The sequence below is a fragment of the Orycteropus afer genome, unplaced genomic scaffold (genome assembly GCF_000298275.1).
Source record: "Orycteropus afer afer isolate SDZICR_OR568_19922 unplaced genomic scaffold, OryAfe1.0 scaffold00325, whole genome shotgun sequence".
NCBI lineage: Eukaryota > Metazoa > Chordata > Mammalia > Tubulidentata > Orycteropodidae > Orycteropus > Orycteropus afer.
The window spans coordinates 1,639,500-1,657,775 of NW_006921912.1; the positions used below are offsets into that span (position 1 = coordinate 1,639,500).

Sequence of the window (18,276 nt, forward strand, 5' to 3'; positions counted from 1 at the left end):
GTTTCTGGGTTATATCATCATGTGTGTTAATGGTCAGTTGTTGTTGGCTGTTGTTGCTTCTCTGTCCAAAGGGCTCCCTTTAGCATCTCTTGTAAGGCTGGTCTGGTTTTACCAAATTCCCTTAATTTCTGCTTATCTGGAAATGTCCTAATTTCACATCATATTTAGGGACAGTTTTGCTGGGTACATAATTCTTGGTTGGAAATTTTTCTCTTTCAGTGTTTTATATATACCATTCCACTGTCTTCTCACCTGCATGATTTCTGTCAAGAAATCTGAGCTTAGTCTTATTGGTTACCCCTTGTAGGACTTTTCATTTTTCTTGGGCTGCTCTCATGATTCTTTCTTTGTCTTTGGTTTTGGTGACTTTGATGGTGATATGTCTTGGTGTTTTTCTTTTGGGGTCTATCCTGTTTGGGGTTCATTGGACTTCCTGAATGGATATGTTCTCATCTTTCATCATATCAGGGAAGTTCTCCTCCAACAAATTTTGGACAATTTTCTCAGTGGTTTCATTTTTCTCTTCCTGTTCTGGAATTCCATGACACGTAGGTTATTCCTTTTGATAGTATCCCACATGAACCTTAGGCTTTCTTCATTTTGTTTTGATCTTTTTTCTGATTGATCCCTTTCCAACAAAGTATTCAGATATTTGTCTTCAATCTCATTAATTCTGTCTTCCATTCCATCAATTCCACTCCTTTGCCCTTTCAATGTGTTCTAATTTTTCATTTGTTTTGTTATTTTGTTCTTATATTTTCTTCCAAAATTCTTCTAGGGTTTTGTCTGTGTTTTCCTTGCTCTGTCTCTCAATCCTGTGAAGATACCTAAATATAATTCTTTTGAATTCCTTATCAGGGAGTTCCAATGCTGCATCTTCCTCAGGGATATGTTCTGGGTCTGTATCCTGGTCCCTTGTTTCTCCTGCTTTATCTTGCTTCTTTGTGTGGACTCTGATGCTCTGTTGTCTCCGAGGCATTGTGATGTTTTTGTGTTTATATTTAATTGGTGATTGTATGTTGGAGTGACTTGCCCACAATTTTTGTTTTCTTTGTTTTGTTTGTATGTTATCTATACAGGCAGAGTACTGTGCTATGCTCCTCTATTCACTAGTTGACAGCACTTATACACTCACCACCTGTCTCCTGTCCTTTGTCAGCCTCTTATATGTCCTTGCCGACCCTGGCAAACAGAGCCAGTTCTTAGGTCCCTGGAATCCAAATGAGAATGCTATCACTTTAAAATCTAAAATAGTTGCCACTTGTAAACATTCAAAATGGCTGCACCCTCGGTCACTTTATATATCCAAAATGGCCACTGCTTGTAAACATTCAAAGTGACTGTGCCCTCTGGACAGTGGGAAGTCAACAGTTCAGGTTGTCTCCCTCCTTGTGGTTTCTCTTCCTAGTCATAGGCCACCAGTGCAGTCGTCGTCCCTGCAGCCCTTGTGACCAGCACTGATCTTTAGGTCAATTCTCAGGTCCCAACACCACTTGGAAATATTCAGGCTGTTGGTCTCGTCAGAGTAGCTGACCATCCACAGCTCTGACCGTCTCTGTACTCACTGTTTTAATTCAGGTTTTTCCAGTAGTTGGTGCCTAATCCACTTCTGTATAGTTCCTTTCAAAGCTCAGGGTTCCAGGATTATCTTCTGTATCTCTTGTCAATTGGTTTTTCTTTTCTTTGTTGAAGAGTGTCTGTGTCGCTTGTCTGCCTATTCCTCCATCTTACCAGAAGGTTCAGCTACTTCATTTTGTACAGCGACTCTCTGTATTCTGCCCATCTTCTCTTGATGCTTCCTGCATTGTTCAGTATTTTGCAAATAGAATCTTTCTGGTATCCACTTTGGTCTTTTCTTTCTTTCTTGTATTTTCATTGACCTTTTGCTTTCTTCGTGTATGGAGTCCTTGATGTCATCCCACATCTCATGAGGTCTTTGGTCAATAGTGTTCAACTTATCAGATCTAATATTAAGATGGTCTCTCAATTCAGGTACAATTCAAGGTCATAGTTTGGCTCTCTTGAACTTGTTTTAATTTTCTTTAGCTTCAACCTGAACTTTCCTATGAGCAACTGATGGTCTGTTCCACAGATGATCCATGTTTTCACTGATGATATTGAACTTCTCCATTGTCTCTTTCCGCAGATCTAATCAATTTGATTGATGTGTATTCCATCCAGTGAGGTCCACATGTGTAGTGACCCATTAAGTTTTTCAAAAAGGGTATTTGTAATGAATAAGTCATTGATCTTGGAGGATTCTATCATGCTTTCTCCTGTGTCATTTCTATCACCAATGTCATGTTTTCCAACTACTGATCCTTCTTCTTTGTTTCCAACTTTCACCTTCCAATCACTAGTAATTATCAATGCATCTTGATTGCATATTTGATCAATATCACACTGCAGAAGTTGGTAAAAATCTTTAATTTCTTCATCTTTGGCATTATTGATTGATGTTTAAATTTGAATAATAGTCATATTAACTGTTCTTCCTTGTAGCCTTGTGGATATCATCCTATCACTGACAGGGTTGTACTTCAGGATAGTTATTGAAATGTTCTTTTTGATGATGAATTTGTCATTCCCAGCATTGTGGACCATATGATTATCCAATTCATAATCGCCAATACTGTTGTTGTTATGTTGTTGTTATTTGCCATCGAGTCGGCCCCGACTCATAGCGACCCCTCCTTGGGTTTCCGAGGCATTATCACTACGGAAGTAGGAATGCCCAACCTTCCTTCCGAGGAGTGGCTGGTGGGTTTGAACCACCAGCCTTCTGGTTAGCAGTCAAGTGCCTTAGGCACTATGCTACCAGAGCTCCCATCGCCAATACTAGTCTGTTTTAACTCACTGATGCCTAGGATATCAATCTTTATACGTTCCATTTCATTTTTGATGACTTCTCGTTTTCCTAGATTCATACTTCGTACATTCCATGTTCTGATCATTAATGGATATTTGAAGCTGTTTCTTCTTCTCATTTTGAGTCATGTCACATTAGCAAATGAAGGTCTCAAAAGCTGTATTCCATGCAACCCATTAAGGTTGATTCTACTTTGTGGAGACAGTTCTTCTCCAGTTGTATTTTGAGTGTCTTCTAACCTGAGGGGCCAATATTTTCAGAAGTAGATTGTCAAGTCCTTCTTTCTAGTCTGTCTTAGTCTAGAAGCTCCACTGAAACCTATCCACAATGGGTGACCCTGCTGGTATTTGAAATACTGTTGGCATAGTTTCTAGCATCGCACAAGCTACCATGGTATGACATAGTAACAGACGAGTGGTGATCTCTTTCTTAGATATTTGGAATTACCCTGTAAAGCATAGATGCATCTAGCAGGTACCTGTCTACATGAAGGGTTTGGGAATGAAAGGGAAAGCATGCCTAAGTTCTTTAGGCAGGGTGGACTACAGGTCTCTGGGCATGCGGAGGGCTAAAACACAGAATATTGGCCTCAGGGAACAGCCAGGCCAAACCTAATCAATAAGAGTGGAAACTCTAACAGTGCTTTAACATTTTGTCTTTTTGACCCCAGGTTCTCTGTCATTTTTGTATTCCTTGGTGCCCTGATCATCACATCAGTTCTTTTGCTTTTACCCCGAGCCAGTGAATCCCCAACCCCGGAAGTGGAAACTCAGGTAAAACTGTTGGTTTAATTTTGCCTCCTGCTTTTTAACTCTGTTTTTCTTGACCTAGACCTCCACCCTGCCCTGTAGTGGTTCCTAATGTCAGATTAGCTGAAAAGTGTTAGAAAAACTGTAAAGTTAAAATAATGGACCTTTATCATCTCTCTCCAGAAGGCTGGCGGTTCAAACCCACCAGCCACTCCTCAGAAGGAAGGCTGGGCAATCTATTTCCGTAGTGAAACTGCCTCGGCAACCCAAGGAGGGGTCGCTATGAGTCAGGTCTGACTCGATGGCACATAACAACAACAACAATCATCTCTCTCATAATCCTTCTCAGGAGACTCCTCCCATTCGTTTCTGATTTGGGGCTCTGGCCCACATCAGGGGCTCTGACTTTACCATGCATGTTGTTACAGACCCGACTCATAGCAACCCCTCCTTGCATTTCTGAGATGGTATCACTACAGAAGTAGATTGCCCAACCTTTCTTCCAAGCTTGATAATAGCATTGACTTCTTATGCCCTATTATTCCTTCCTATTATAGCTTCTTTCCTCTGAACTTCCTTTTTAAGATGGTACTGATCATAGCTAACATTTTTCTGGGGATTACTTGTGCCAGGACCTATACTAAGCATATTATTTGCACCATCTCATTTAAGCCTAAGGACAACCTGAACTGTATACTATTATTAGCCACATTTTATCAGCAAGGAAACTGAGGCTTTAAGAAATTAAGATAACTTGTCCAAGGTCATACATATGTATGAAAAGCAGCAACACAAAGATTCAAACTGAGGTCTGCCTTCAAAACCTGAATTTTAACAATTAAGCTTTGAAAAAATGCATTGTCTTTTGTTATAATAAGTTCCTCAACCTGCCATTTGACCCTTCTTGTCTACTTTCCTCTTCAAATGGCATTCACTTCACCTTTATCCTCTCTCTGGAGCTCTGCTGGTGCAATGGGTAAATCATTCAGCTGCTCACCAAAAGGTAGGCCATTCAAACCCACCAGCTGCTGTATGGAAGAAAGATGAGGCAGTTTGCTTCCATAAAGTTTGCAGCCTTGGAAACCCTATGGCACAGTTCTACTCTGTCCTATAGGATTGTTATGAGTCAAAATCAACTCAGTGGCAATGGGTTTGGTTTGGTTTTGGTCCTCTTTCTACTGGGCCAAGATGTCAGTATTTGGATATTTTCTCTCAATATGCAGAAACTCCTACTAAGCTACAATTTTTTTTTTTTCATATAATGGTTCACAAAATTACAATTTTTGAACTAAAATTGACACAGACTTCTTAGTCTACCTAGGACTACCAATGGCAAAGGAAGGAAATTAGTTCTGAAAATTCCAAGGAAAATAATACTTACCACACAAATTTAAGGAATTCTTTCCATGCCTGCCAGATTTTATCAGCATTTGTAAACTTCTCCCACCATCTAAGTACCATCTATGGGAGCTCAGGTGTGAATTCCCACCTCAGTTTCCCTGTCTTTTAAATGGGAAGAGTGAGGTAGGCTGCCCTATTTCTGGATTGCTGCATATGTGAATATTGAAAGGCAACCGCAGAGCAAATGCTATTCTGAAATCAATCCCTCTGTCCTCTGTCATGTGCGTTTCAGACCCAGGAGGGAAGAATGGAGTTTAAGCAAAACATGCTCATCAGCAGAGTTAGAATTCTCATTTTCAGGTTTTGAGAACTGGGCCCTGCAGCAGCCTGGCTCGATACTGTATCAATAATACATGACCTGGGTCTTCTGCACCCAGGGCCTGCTAATTGGCTAATTAAAAAGTGAAACTTGTCAAACAAGCAAACATGTAGCCTAGAGAGACTTGTTCAGTACTGGAGCCAAGGTCAAACTGACCTTTGTTGTAAGTTGAGTGTTGAGGTAATCTCTGGAGCAGCTGAGATGTCTGCATCCCTTGTCTTCTTGGTATCTTTGGGTCTCAGTGATCCTACCAGTGCCTGTATTTGACACGTGCTTTGTGTATCGATCACTGTATTTGTTTCCTATAGTACTGCTCTAGCAGGTTACCACAAACTTAGTGGCTGAAACAACACAAATGTATTATCTTACAGTTCTATAGGTTAGAAGTCTAAAGTCAGTCTCACCGGGCTAAAAATAAAGGGCAGGTCTATTTCCTTCTGGAGACTCTAAGAGAGAATCCATTTCCTTGCCCTTTCTAACTTCTAGAGTCTGCCCACATCCCCTGGCTCATCGGCCCTTTCTCTGTCTTCAGAGCTAGCAATGTAGCTTAGAATCTGCCTCCATCTCTTTCTCTGACCCTCTCATATACTTTTAAGGACACTAGTGATACATTAGGCTCACCTAATCTCAAAGTCAGTTGATTAGCAACCTTAATTCCCCTTTGCCATATAGTCTAACACGTTAATAGGTTTCAGGGATTAGCATGTGAACACCATAGTGTTTTGGAGGGAAGGGGAAGCATTATTCCATCTACAATCACCTTTCAGGTATTTTGGATTCTCTTCTAAGTACTAGATTCTTAAAGCTTCTGGAAGCTATGAACTCATCCAGTCACTTTGTTTCTGTTGCTACTCCATTAGGTCAGTAGATTAAATTGCTTTTTCCTGTTCACATGTAAGCACCACCATTTGGATCTGGGGAGAGTACAGCTCTGGCAGTGTGTAGTAGAGAAGTGATAGAGCCAACACCAATTGTAGGTTTTTGTCAGCAAAGGCCAACAGCATTGGGTATCTAGTATGACTAGTTGCCAGGGAGCCAACTATGTGGTTTGGGGCAAGGTACCTATCTTCTTCATGTTTTAATATCTCAGGCAAATGGCCATTTTCCCTAGAATGCTGGGTAATGAATGTTCAAGTTAAGAGCCCTTCTTGTGAAAGCTTCAGAGAATGATCTTTACATTTTGAAAATGAACCCTCCTGGTTGGCAGTGAGGTTGATGATTGTTGGGCCTGGCTCTTGAGTAAAAGGGGATTTATTATACATACTATTACATTTTTATATATGTTAGAAATTCTTCATAATACAAAGTTAGCAACAGCAGCAAAATAAGCCTTTGTAGGACCAATCAAGCTTCTCATTAACTCATAACTGATTTCAGAACTTTTATGTTCTGAACTCACACAGGAACTTCAAAGTGTTTATGAGCATCCTAAATTAAGCCATTTGTTCCTGGTGTCTCATTAAACCTTCCTTTACCTTGAATCTCCTGTTCAGAGAGTTGAGAAAAAATTCCTTCCTATCCATTTAAAGAGGAGCGTCAAGCCAGAATATTATAGGAAGTTATAAATATGAACAAACTCATGGTCCATTCATCACAGAGTTCAGAGTAGCCCCAGAGTGCCAAAGTGATAGTAACTGCGTTTTGATGTTTTCTTTCTCCAGATTGTGGATGCCTTTTTCATTGGCCGCTATGCCCTGCTGGCTTGCCTCACTGCTGTTTTTTTTGGTGGCCTCTTCTTGGTTCTAATTCATCATATCCTGGAACCTGTCTATGCCAAACCACTTCGATCATCATGATTGGTGTTCAGGAAAACTGAGATACTGTTCTCTCCATTTGATGAGCAGATAATCACTCTTCAGAGAGGCTTATTTTGACAGACTTCATGCTTTAAGGTCTAAGGAATCTCCATGTATCACTGATAAATCCCTTGAGTCATGGGTTCCAAAATCAGGGTTGCAAAATTATTCCTGTGAGGATAAATTCTTACCAGCTTAAGCAAGAATGGTGCTGTCTTCTTACCACCAGTACCTTAAGTTTCCCATCTGTTTCGAAAGGGAAAAGGTAATAGTGATGCATTTAGAGTAGATTTTCAATCAAGATGTTACTAAGTGGATTTTGGGAAAAGGAGCATTTTGGCTTCTGTTGTCAAATACGCAGAGGAACCTGACCCTTTTGGATGATATGTAAAATTATACATTGAATGTACTGATGCATTGAAATGATCAGAAGATGGTTTGAAAAGGAAAGGTACTCAAAGTTCAAAAAGGTTATTTTAATGTGACTATTTTAAGATTTTTTATTATGTTTTGGGTGCTTATTTATAAAGCAGATTCATTTTACTCTCAACAGTTCATGCATATTTGGTTTCACGGTCCCTATTACAATCCAAAGGAGGGGTTGCTATGAGTCGAATCAACGCCACGGTAGTGAGTTTGGTTTTTCATTTCAATCCCAGCAATAAAAAGTTCTCCTATCTCCCCCCTGTGACTACCCCTTCCCTGTGTTCTTCTTATCTATGCATTGCTGTTTGTCCAGCTTTCCCTCTGCGTAAATGCTGCCCTTCTGATCGCTCACGGTCAATTGATCTAAGGAGTGTGTCTCCCTAGGGTAGTGGGTACATCTCTCTGGGGTAGCTGTTCTGCTTGTAGCCCTTTCTACTGTTTGGCTGAGAGCTAATCCATAGAACTTTAATGTGAAAATTTAGAAGACTTATTCAGATGTTAGCAATTGGCTACTCTGTGCATATTAGCACACAGAACTCTAAAGGCAGGTGGCCTCACTTCCCTCTGAGCAAGACAGAGACAGTAACCAAAGGGCCGGCTGTCACTGCAAACTCTTGGTCACAGCTTTTGGAATCTATTTTAAGTTTGTTTGAGGATTAAAGGAAGAGTATGGAGATGTTCTTTTTTTGTCTTGCTGCTCTGTACTTTCTGAGTTCATTTTCCTCTGGGATTTGATGATCTCTGTGTGTCTTATTTAATTATTATAATAGTCCCTTCTGAGTTATTATCGTCTCTCTTCATCTTTGTAACCCTTTCTCCAAAGCTGGTGAGGAATATACCTTCTCAGGTCTAGATAGAATTTTATAGTTGTCTGAGAGCCTAGACAAAATTAGGCTTGTTATTAAGTGGAGGGGCGCTGGGCTGGTCTGCTTTGGAAGACTCATCCTAAATCCCTGAGCTATTTGAACAGTTTTCTGGCCTAAAATTAAGAACCAGAAAATAATTTGGAAAGAGAGTGTTAAATGAGCACAGGCTATATGCCAGTAGTATACTAGTTGCTTTGAAATTTATTTAATTCTTCCACCAACCTATTTATCATCATCCCTATCTTAAAGTAGAAAAAAAAAATTGAGGATTAAAGAGATTAACTAACTTGCCTAAGCTTCACATAACAGGAAAACAGTATGCAAACCCAGGTTTGGCAGACTCCAAAGCCTGTCTAGCACTAAGAAGAAAACAGATAATTATTTTTTTTTAACTTCAGGAGCTTCAGGTAGGTTATGGCCATTTCTCCTTAACTCTCTCTCTCTCGTCTCCTTATCAATGTAGGCACTCAGTCCTGCTACCCCAGAGTTGGTAAGCTCTAAAGCAAAAGAGGAACTCATGACTTTTGAGAGTCAAGGGCTGGTGAAGGTCAGGTGTGGTTATCCCTACGCTTGAACAATATCTTACTCAGTTTGAAAAAACTTTGCCAATAAGGCTTTATCACAGAAGGCTTCAAAGGAAATAGTTTCCTTAATGTGGTCCAGGACCTGTAGGGAATAAAAGAAAGAAGAAACTTCCCTCCAAGCAGATTAGAGGAGAGAGAGGAGAATGCTGAAGTGCTGAGGGAAGAGGGGCTAACTGGGGGGTTTCAGCCCTTTGCTCCTTTGTGAACACTTGTGCCGAGCCTCCAGTGATCTGTATCCCCATGCAGAAGAGCCAGCCCAAGTGGAGCATGAGTCCCGACAAGCACAACCTGCCATTTGTCACCTTCTGTGAGACTTCTTGCTGAAAAGCAAGTCTGGGAAAACTCTTGCACGTTGCTGACCATGAATCTATCTTTTTCATTTCCCAAAAATGGTGTCCAACGTTAGCCGTGAAGGTTTGAGTGACTCTTTTCATGGAGAAAAGTGTGTTAAGGTTGAAACTAAACTCCTTCCCGAACACCACTACTATCATCTAATGTTTTTTACACACATGTGAATGACAGGCTTGGATGTTAAGGGCTGGCTTTTGGGGAAAAAAAAAAAAAGTATTTTGTGTTAAGTGTATTTCACTCTGTAAGTATAAATGAATGATAGATTACTGTCTACCAGCACAATCAAAGCAGTCTTATCCCTGAAGAACACCCATGGGGTTGGAATAAGAAGTAGAATGCCATGAGGGCACAAAATGAATTTTACTGAGAGTTCTGCATACCCACCAAACCCCATAATCAGTGTTGTTATGATACCTCATATACTCACAACCTTCCTGGAGATCATCCCTTAAGTACAATCAAACCATCCTCGTGTCCCATTATTCATTCTTTGGTTGTACTGTACTGGCCCCTACCCAGAGAGGACCTCAGGCAAAGAGACTGTAGTGATCCTGTTTAGAAGGTGGGGGAGAGAGTAAATATGGGATTCTATGTAAGAAAACAAGGAGCTCTGGTGGTGCAGTGCCTAAGGCACTTGACTTGACTAGTAACCAGGACGTTTGCAGTTCAAACCCACCAGCCACTCCACAGAAGGAAGACTGGGCAATCAATTTCTGTAAAGATTCCCACCTCGGAAACCCAATGGGGGTTGCTATGAGTCAGAACTGACTTGATGGCAATGGGTTTGGTTTGGTTTATTTAAGAAAACAGCTTATTTCATAGCCTTTTAAAATTGTATTCTGACAAAAGCTAAAAGAGCAGGATACTTCCTCAATAGACGTCTGTTCAGTTAGTTGGTGCTGTGTTCTGTTTTAGAAGTTTCTCAAACCAGCAAAATACAACCTGTGGTCCTGACCTTATTTTTGGGTAACCTTTCAGTTTCTCATATTTCTCAGTATAAAAATGGAAGTAAAGCTAGTAGAATAATGAAACAAGATCCTTACCTCACACAATAGCAAAATGATGGAAAGAACCTAGGTGTCCATCAACAGAAGCGTGGATAACCAAGCTATGGTACATTCACAGTAGCAAAGAGATGGAAACAACCTAAGTGCCCATCAACTGAGGAATGGATAACCAAGCTATGGTACACACACACAATGGAATACTATGCAACCCTAAAGAATAATGTAGAATCTGCAAAACACTGCATAACATGCATGAACTTGGAGGACATTATGCTGAGTGAAATAAGTCAATCACAGAAGGAAAAATATTGTATTAGTTCATCATTGTAAAAAGTCACAGAAAGGTTTATACATGGAAGGAAACTTTCTTTGTTGGTTACCAGGGGTGGGAGAGGAGGTGAGGGAACATTGCAAAAATAAAATTTTTTAAAAAATGGAAGTAAAGCTAACATTCTTTATTAATACATGGTATCAGATCTTTAATCTAAAACTTTACCAGAATTATTGTATCAATGTTCAAGTACCATCCCTGGCACCAGAATGCATAGCCACTCATTCATAAATACAGCATGTATTGCTATTCATTCAACATTTATTGTATGCCTATTGGGTATAGGAATAAGGAACTCTGGTTGCAAAGTACCTAAGGCATTTGACTGCTAACCAGGAGGTTGGTGGTTCAAACCCACCAGCCACACTGCAGAAGGAAGACTGGGCAATCTACTTTTGTAAAGATTACCACCTCAGAAACCCAATGGGGATTGCTATGAGTCAGAACCGACTCGATGGCAGTGAGTTTGCTTTTTTTTTTAATTGGATATATACCACTGTTTCTACTGATGTAATCCAGTTGAACTAGGTTCTGAGGTGCTCAGGCTGTCTTCTAACTCCATGCCAGGATGAAACCATCCAAGTTATTATTATTTAAAAAAAATGTTTTATTATGGTTTGAGTAAAAATTTACAGAGCAAATTTATTTTACACTCAACAGTTTGTTTATTTACATTTTATTTTGTGACATTGATTACAATCCCAACAATGTAACAGATTTCTTCCCACTTCTTCCCTGTGGTTACCTTTTTTCCTGTATCTTTTCCTATGCACTCCTGCCGTCTGAGCTTTCTCCCTGCTCAAATGCTGCTCTTCTCATCTTCCGTGGTTGATTGTTCAACTCATTGGCCTATTATGTGGCTGAAATGTAGGCCACAGAAGCGAGTTTAATTCCAGGTCCAAAGACTGACCAGTCATTATCAGACCAGAGGCCTGGTCCTTTTTTTTTTTTTAATGATTTTGGGTTTCTTTCCATATTTTTCTCTCACTCTGTACAGGATATTCAATTTTGGTCCCTTTCTGAGTGATTGGCAGTGGTAGCCAGGCATTATCTAGCTCTTCTGGTCTCAGGGTCATGTAAGCTGAGGTTCCCATGGTGTTCTAATCCCCTGGACTAATTATTTCCATATGACTTTGATTTTCTCACTCTTCCTTGCTCTGGATGAGGAGAGACCAATAGTTGTATCTTAGATGGCCACTAGCAAGTTTTTAAGACCCCAGTTGCTACTTACCAAAGAGGAGATAAAACAGTGTTTTATGTAGTATATTATGCCAGGTGAGTTTGATGTCCTCTGTGACCATGGTCCTGAGCCCACAGGTCCAGCGACTCACTCCCTCAAGGTGTTTGGTTGTGAGTAGTAAGTTATCGTAACTTTGCCCCTTGTTTGCTCTGTTACAGATATGGACATTTTTATAGTACATACAAATATGTCTGCCAAACCTAACTGTGGTCATGGCTATATTCCCATTCACCTATCCATACCTGATCATCTTTCCTGTCTACCTATGTATCCACCTATAGATTACTGTTTTGTTATTACTGTTATAACAATATTGTTTTATATGTATTGTTATAACATACAGTATTGTGTATGCAATAGTATTTATCTTTGTTGGCTGTACCTCTTGTGCACTTCTCCATGTCTTCCTTTTCCTAAGTGATATTGTGCTAGTTATCTGCTTTTGGTATATTGCTTTTCCCTTTATCCAAATCAATACATGTCTCTTATCTAGCTATCTCCCTCTCCATCCCTCCAATCCCTGGTAACCAACAAAGAAAGTCTCCTTCCATATGTAAACCTTTCCTTGACTCTTTATGATAGTGCACTTATACAGTATTTGTCCTGTGATTAACTTATTTTACTCAACATAATGTCCTCCAAGTTCATCCACATTATGAAATGTTTCACAGAATCTTCATTTTTCTTTAATGTTGAATAGTATCCCATTTGTGTATATGCTGTAGTTTGGTCATCCATTCATCTGTTGACAATGTAATTATTAACAAGTATAAATTTATTGCTGTCATTTCTTATCGTTTCTTGAAGTAGGGTTTTATAGTTTCTTTGTATAGGTCTTTTGTAACCCTGGTAAGATTTAGTCCTAAGTGTTTTATCTGTTTGGTAGCTAGTATGCATGATATTGTTTTCTTTATTTCCTTTTCAGAGATCTCTTTGAGATTTAGAGGAATCCAATTGATTTTTTTATGTTGACTATGTATCCTGCCACTTTGCTGAATCTTTCAATTAGTTCCAATAGTAGTTTTGTTTTTTTTTTTCCTGAGTCTTATGGTTTTTCCATGCATAGGATCATATCATTTGCAAACAGAGATAGTTGTACTTTTTCTTTACCAATTTGAATACCTTTTATTTCTCTTTCTTCCCTTATTGCCATGGTTAGCATTTCCATACAATGTTGAATAGCAGTGGTGATAGAGGGCATCCTTATCTGGTCCCATTCTCAAGGAAAATGCTTTAAATCTTGCACTTCATTGAGGATAATGTTGACTGTTGGTTTTGCATATATGCCCTTTATAATGTTGAGGAATTTCCCTTCTGTTCCTATTTTGCTAAGAGCTTTTTTTTTTTTTTTTCATCAAGAATGGGCATTGGATTTTATCTAGTGCCTTTTCTGCATCTATTGATATGATCATGTGGTTTTTTTTTTTTTTCCTTTGTTTTATTTATATGGTGGATTACATTGTTTTTCTAATGTTGAACCATCTGCATACCTGGTACGAATCCCACTTAATCATGGTGTATTATTTTTTGATATAGTATTGGATTCTATTGGCTAGGATTTTGTTGAAGATTTTTTCATCTATACATGTCAGATATTGGTCCATGATTTTCCTTTTTAGTTGTGTCTTTGCTTATTTTGGCATCAGGGTTATACTTGCTTCATGACTTTAGGGAATGTTCCATCCTTTTCTATGTTCTGGAATAGTTTGAGTAGGTTTGGTGTTAGCCGTTCTCTGAATGTTTGGTAGAATTCTCCAGTGAAGACGTCTTGGCCAGGACTTTTTTTCTTGGTAGTTTTTTTTAATGACTTGTTCAATGTCTTCTTTTGTTATGGGTCTGTTCAAATTTTCTACTTCAGTCTGTGTCAGTTTAGGTACATAGTGTGTTTCTAGAAGTCTGTCCATTTCTTCTAGTTTTCTTCTTTGAGGTTACTCTATAATTTATTATTTTCTTCCTAAGTTTAAAACAAGTTAAAATCATCTTGACATCTTCATTTGGAAGTTCTGTAACTATACTCTTTATGCCATCTTTGTGCTATGTTGTTGTCCTCATTTACAAATTGATGCCTCTGGTTCCATTTTCAGTCTTTATTTTACTTTGGATACTTCTATATCTGGGTTGGTTTCTGGGTAATGTTGTGATGTGTTTTAGTCTCAGGCTGTTGTCAGCTGTTGTTGGTTCTCTATCTGAAGGACTCCCTTTAGCATCTCTTGTAAGGTAAGTCTGGTTTTACAAATTCCCTTAATTTCTGTTAATCTTGAAATGTCCTATTTTTGCCATTCTATTTGAGGGACAATTTTTCTGGGTATATACTTCTCAGATGGCAATTTCTTTTCTTCCAGCTGGTATATATGCCACCCCATTGCCTTCTCACCTGCATGGTTTCTGCCAAGAACTCAGAACTTAGTCTTATTGGTTGTCCTTTTTAGGCAACATTTCACTTTTCCTGTGCTGTTTTGAGGATTCTTTCTTTGTCTTTGGTTTGGGAAAATTTGATTATGATATATCTTAGTGATTTTCTTTTGGGGTCTGTGCTGTCTGGGGTTCATTAAACTTCTTGAATGCATATCTTCTCTTTCATCCTATTAAGGAAGTTCTCTTCCAACAAATCTTTGACAGTTTTCTCTGTGGTTTTATTCGTCTCTTTCTGTTCTGGAATTCTGATCAAATCTGTTATTCTTCTTGATGGTATCCCATGTAAATCTTATGCTTTCTTCTTCTTCTTCTTTTTCCCTTTTTGGTTCTTTTTTGTGATTGCTCCCTTAACAAAGTAGCATTGAAAGATTTGTCTTCAATCTCACTAATTCTGTCTTCCATTGATTTGATTCTATTGCTTTGACCTTTTAATGTGAAAGGTCTATCTTTTATTTTGAAATCTTAGTATTAATCTTCTGGATTTCTATTTGCTATTTTTGTTTGGTTTCTATTTTTTCATTTATTTTATCTATTTTTTTCTTATATTGTTTTCCAAAATTCTTCTAGAGTTTTGCCTATGTTTTCCTTGAGTTTGTCCGTGTTTTTCTTGGTCTGTCTCTCAATCTGTTGAAGGTACCTAAATATAATTATTTTAAATTCCTTATCAAGTAGTTCCAATGCCACTTCTTCCTCAGAGAGGTTTGCTAGTTTTGTATCCTTGTTTATACTACTTTATCTTGCTGTTTTGTGTGAACTGGGATTGTCAATTGTTTCCAAAAAGTTTTGATATTATGTGTTTATATTTAATTGGTGATTGTATGTTGGTGTGATTTGCCAAGGTTGGTTTATTTTTTGTTTTGTTTTGATATATCTGAGTGCGGTATATTAAATTACATGATATGGCTTTTTTAGCCATAGTCTTCGTAACTCCCACTTTGCTGTGAGTAACCAAGTAGCTGCTTGTTAAATCATCCACCTGGAGCAACACAAAGCAATCTTCTGGGAAATTTGCTCTCTCTCAGGTGTATAGAATTCTGATGTTGGGATTGGTTAGTTTGGCCACTCTGCCAGGCTCAAAATGAGCCTTCATAGAGGCAGAAGGAGTCTCTGACTGCTGGCTGAGAGAGACAGTGCTGCTGAGAGAAACACACTGCTGAGAGACATGAGAGAGACATGCAACTGAGAGAGAGAGATTAACAGAAACTAAGGGAATTTGTAAAACCAGACTTACCTTACAAGAGAGAGACTGAGACAGACTGCCAGCTGAGAGACTGAGCATGTGCCTGAACTTGAATTGTAGCCTATTGCTTCCCTAATAAACCCCATAATCTGTGAGTGCTGGGTGGCCACTGCAGTGAATTACCAAGCCCAGCAGAGAGGTGGTGGGTACCGTGGGAGGAACAGTTGGTGACAAGGTTATTAAGAGGGTTGGATGGTGGCAGCATGTCTGGTCTCATAAGAACAGGCCTTGAACTGCTGATGGTGATTCTGTCCTCCTCTTGTGTAGTTAGAGGAGGTCAGAAGATGCCACCTCCCTGTCCCTTTGGCACTGAGCAAGCAGGTCTTGTGTGCTACTCTTTTCACTAGTTTGGCAGCATTTAGTTACTCACTATGTATTTCCTGGTGAGTGTGATAGAAGATGAGAATGTGTGTACAAACGTCATGTAGAACAGTTGATGGCACGTTGCACTGTTACTGGCTGCCGTCTATCATTACTCAGTTAATGCAGAACAGTTGGTGGCCCTCTTCCAGTGGGTGGGGCTGCAGGAGGTGTGGATGTGGTTGGGTCATGTGGGCATGGTTTCTTTCTGGTTGCTAGCCACCAGTGTTGTTGCCCATGCAGCCTGGCAAGCAAAACCGATTATCAAATCATTGCCCTAATTAGAATACCACTTGCAAATTTTCAAAATGGCTACACAATCAGGCCACTAACAGTCTATCACTCTGTCTACTTATTTTCTGTTTTCATTCAGTTTCTTCTACTAGTTGGTACTTAATCTTCATCTTTGTCCTTCTTTCAAAGTTCCAGGTTCCAGGATTACCCCCTGTATGTTTCAATTAGTTTCTCATTTCTTTGTTGTAGAACATCTGTGTAGCTATTCTGCCATATTGCTGGAAATCTCATCCAAATTATTTTTAAACGTTTTCAGTCTAACAAAGTAACCCCTTTCTTGTTCTGTTTTTTAAGACAAACTCTACCAACTCAATTTCATTGTTTTTGTGGTTGATTCATTTTTGGTTTTTGTTCAATGTGTTAAGAAACCCACTGCAGTTATCATACAGATGCAAAAACAGGCACGGGGGTGGGGGGAAGGAATCCCAAAAGTTTCATGGCTAGTTAGTACTAGGGCTGAAACTTTACATCAGGGCTCCTGATAGCTCACATCCCAGGCGTTTTAAAGATCTTTTTGGCTTTCAAACAACTCCTTATTTTTACATTGGTTAATGCCAGGTCTTATACCATCTTTCTAATCTATTTTCAGAAGAAGTAAAAGTATTACTAAATAATTCTTATTAGTATTTACAGTACAAATAATAGTGAACATTTTATTATAACTTTTTGGTTTAAGCCTTTAACTATTTGGCTATTGTTATACAGGAACAAATTTCCAGATGTGGGAATGGGAGTTACAAGGAAACAAATCTGGTGAAGTATTAATTATCCTCATAGGAACATTAAAAACTCAGGATTGGAAGGGATCTCATAATTCATGGAGTTCAATCTTTAATCTCTATTTCCATCCCAGAATTTGGGAATAAGTCTGTTCTTCACATGCTGAAATCACGTTTTTATTATATTTAGGAAACATGTGCTTGTCATTTTTCTAAGTGCTCTGTAAGTTATTAACTTATGTAATCCTCATACCAACCCTATGCCATAGGTACAGATGGTGAACAGGCAGATTGGTAAGGTAACTTGCTAGAGATCACTCAGCTAGGGTAAGATGCAGTTAGGAATTAAAGTCAGGCAGTTTGACTCTACAGTCCAAACTCTTAACTATATTGCTTTATACTGTGTTGCCTCATAAGATGGAAACAAAGGAAAATGAGGGACCAAGGCTGGGCAGTGCAAATCTACTTCAAAGAAATACCAAGGACAATTAACTGTGTCTAGTGGAAAACTCAGAATCTTACAGATTGAACAGGTCTGGGGAAAACCTGTTAAGATGGGACCTCAGAAACAACTTCATCAATCAACCCTGTTTTTGGTGGGTGTCTGCTCTATTTCACCCATGTCCCTGGGTAGCACAAACGATTTTGGACTTATTTACTACACTAAAGGTTAGTGGTTTGAACCCATCCAGTGGCACCATGGAAGAAAGACCTAGCAATCTGCTTCTGTAGATTACAGCCAAGAAAACCTGATGGAGCAGATCTACTCTGTAACACATGGGGTCACTGTGAGTCAGAATTAACTTGACAGCATAAGCTTTGGTTCATTTTTTGTTCCTGCTTTGTTAGGGTTTGGCGTCCCTGTTGAGATACAGTTGAGCTGAAGTTTTCAAGAAGACATACACAGCAATCTCTTCTTTAAGCACTATCCACCTAGAATCTTTGATACTTGGGCTGGTTTTCTGGGGACCCACAGAAGAATAAAGCCCCAAGACAAGAATGTTTTCTCCCTGCTCCCCATCTGTGGGGGTTAAGTTTGCATGTCAACTTGGCTGGGCCTGGTTGAGTGGCTTGGCAGCTGGATGTAGCATTCCCCATGATGAGACTGGCAATCGACTCCCTGCTGGAATCTGTGAACATCTGAGTAGCTGTCTTTGGGTATGTGGTCTACTTCCTGTATAGAAGAAACAGCTTTGGTAATGGTCTCTAGCTCATGGCACACCTCCCGTGCTCTGCTGACCTTGGGACTTACAAGGGCCTTGAGTTAATGGCCTGCCATGTGGTTTGGTAACATCGGGACTGTGCCATT

General features: G+C 39.3%; 1 protein-coding gene across 1 annotated transcript in view; it reads left to right on the plus strand.

Annotated features, from left to right (window-relative positions):
* The window catches only part of TMEM218 (transmembrane protein 218), a 10,704-nt gene extending 3,570 nt beyond the window's left edge, over positions 1-7,134 (plus strand). The window contains exons 2-3 of the mRNA XM_007952131.1: positions 3,540-3,642; positions 7,000-7,134. Coding sequence (XP_007950322.1) covers positions 3,540-3,642; positions 7,000-7,134 — 238 coding nt within the window. The remainder of the gene's footprint in view (positions 1-3,539; positions 3,643-6,999) is intronic.
* The last annotated feature ends 11,142 nt before the right edge of the window (positions 7,135-18,276 follow it).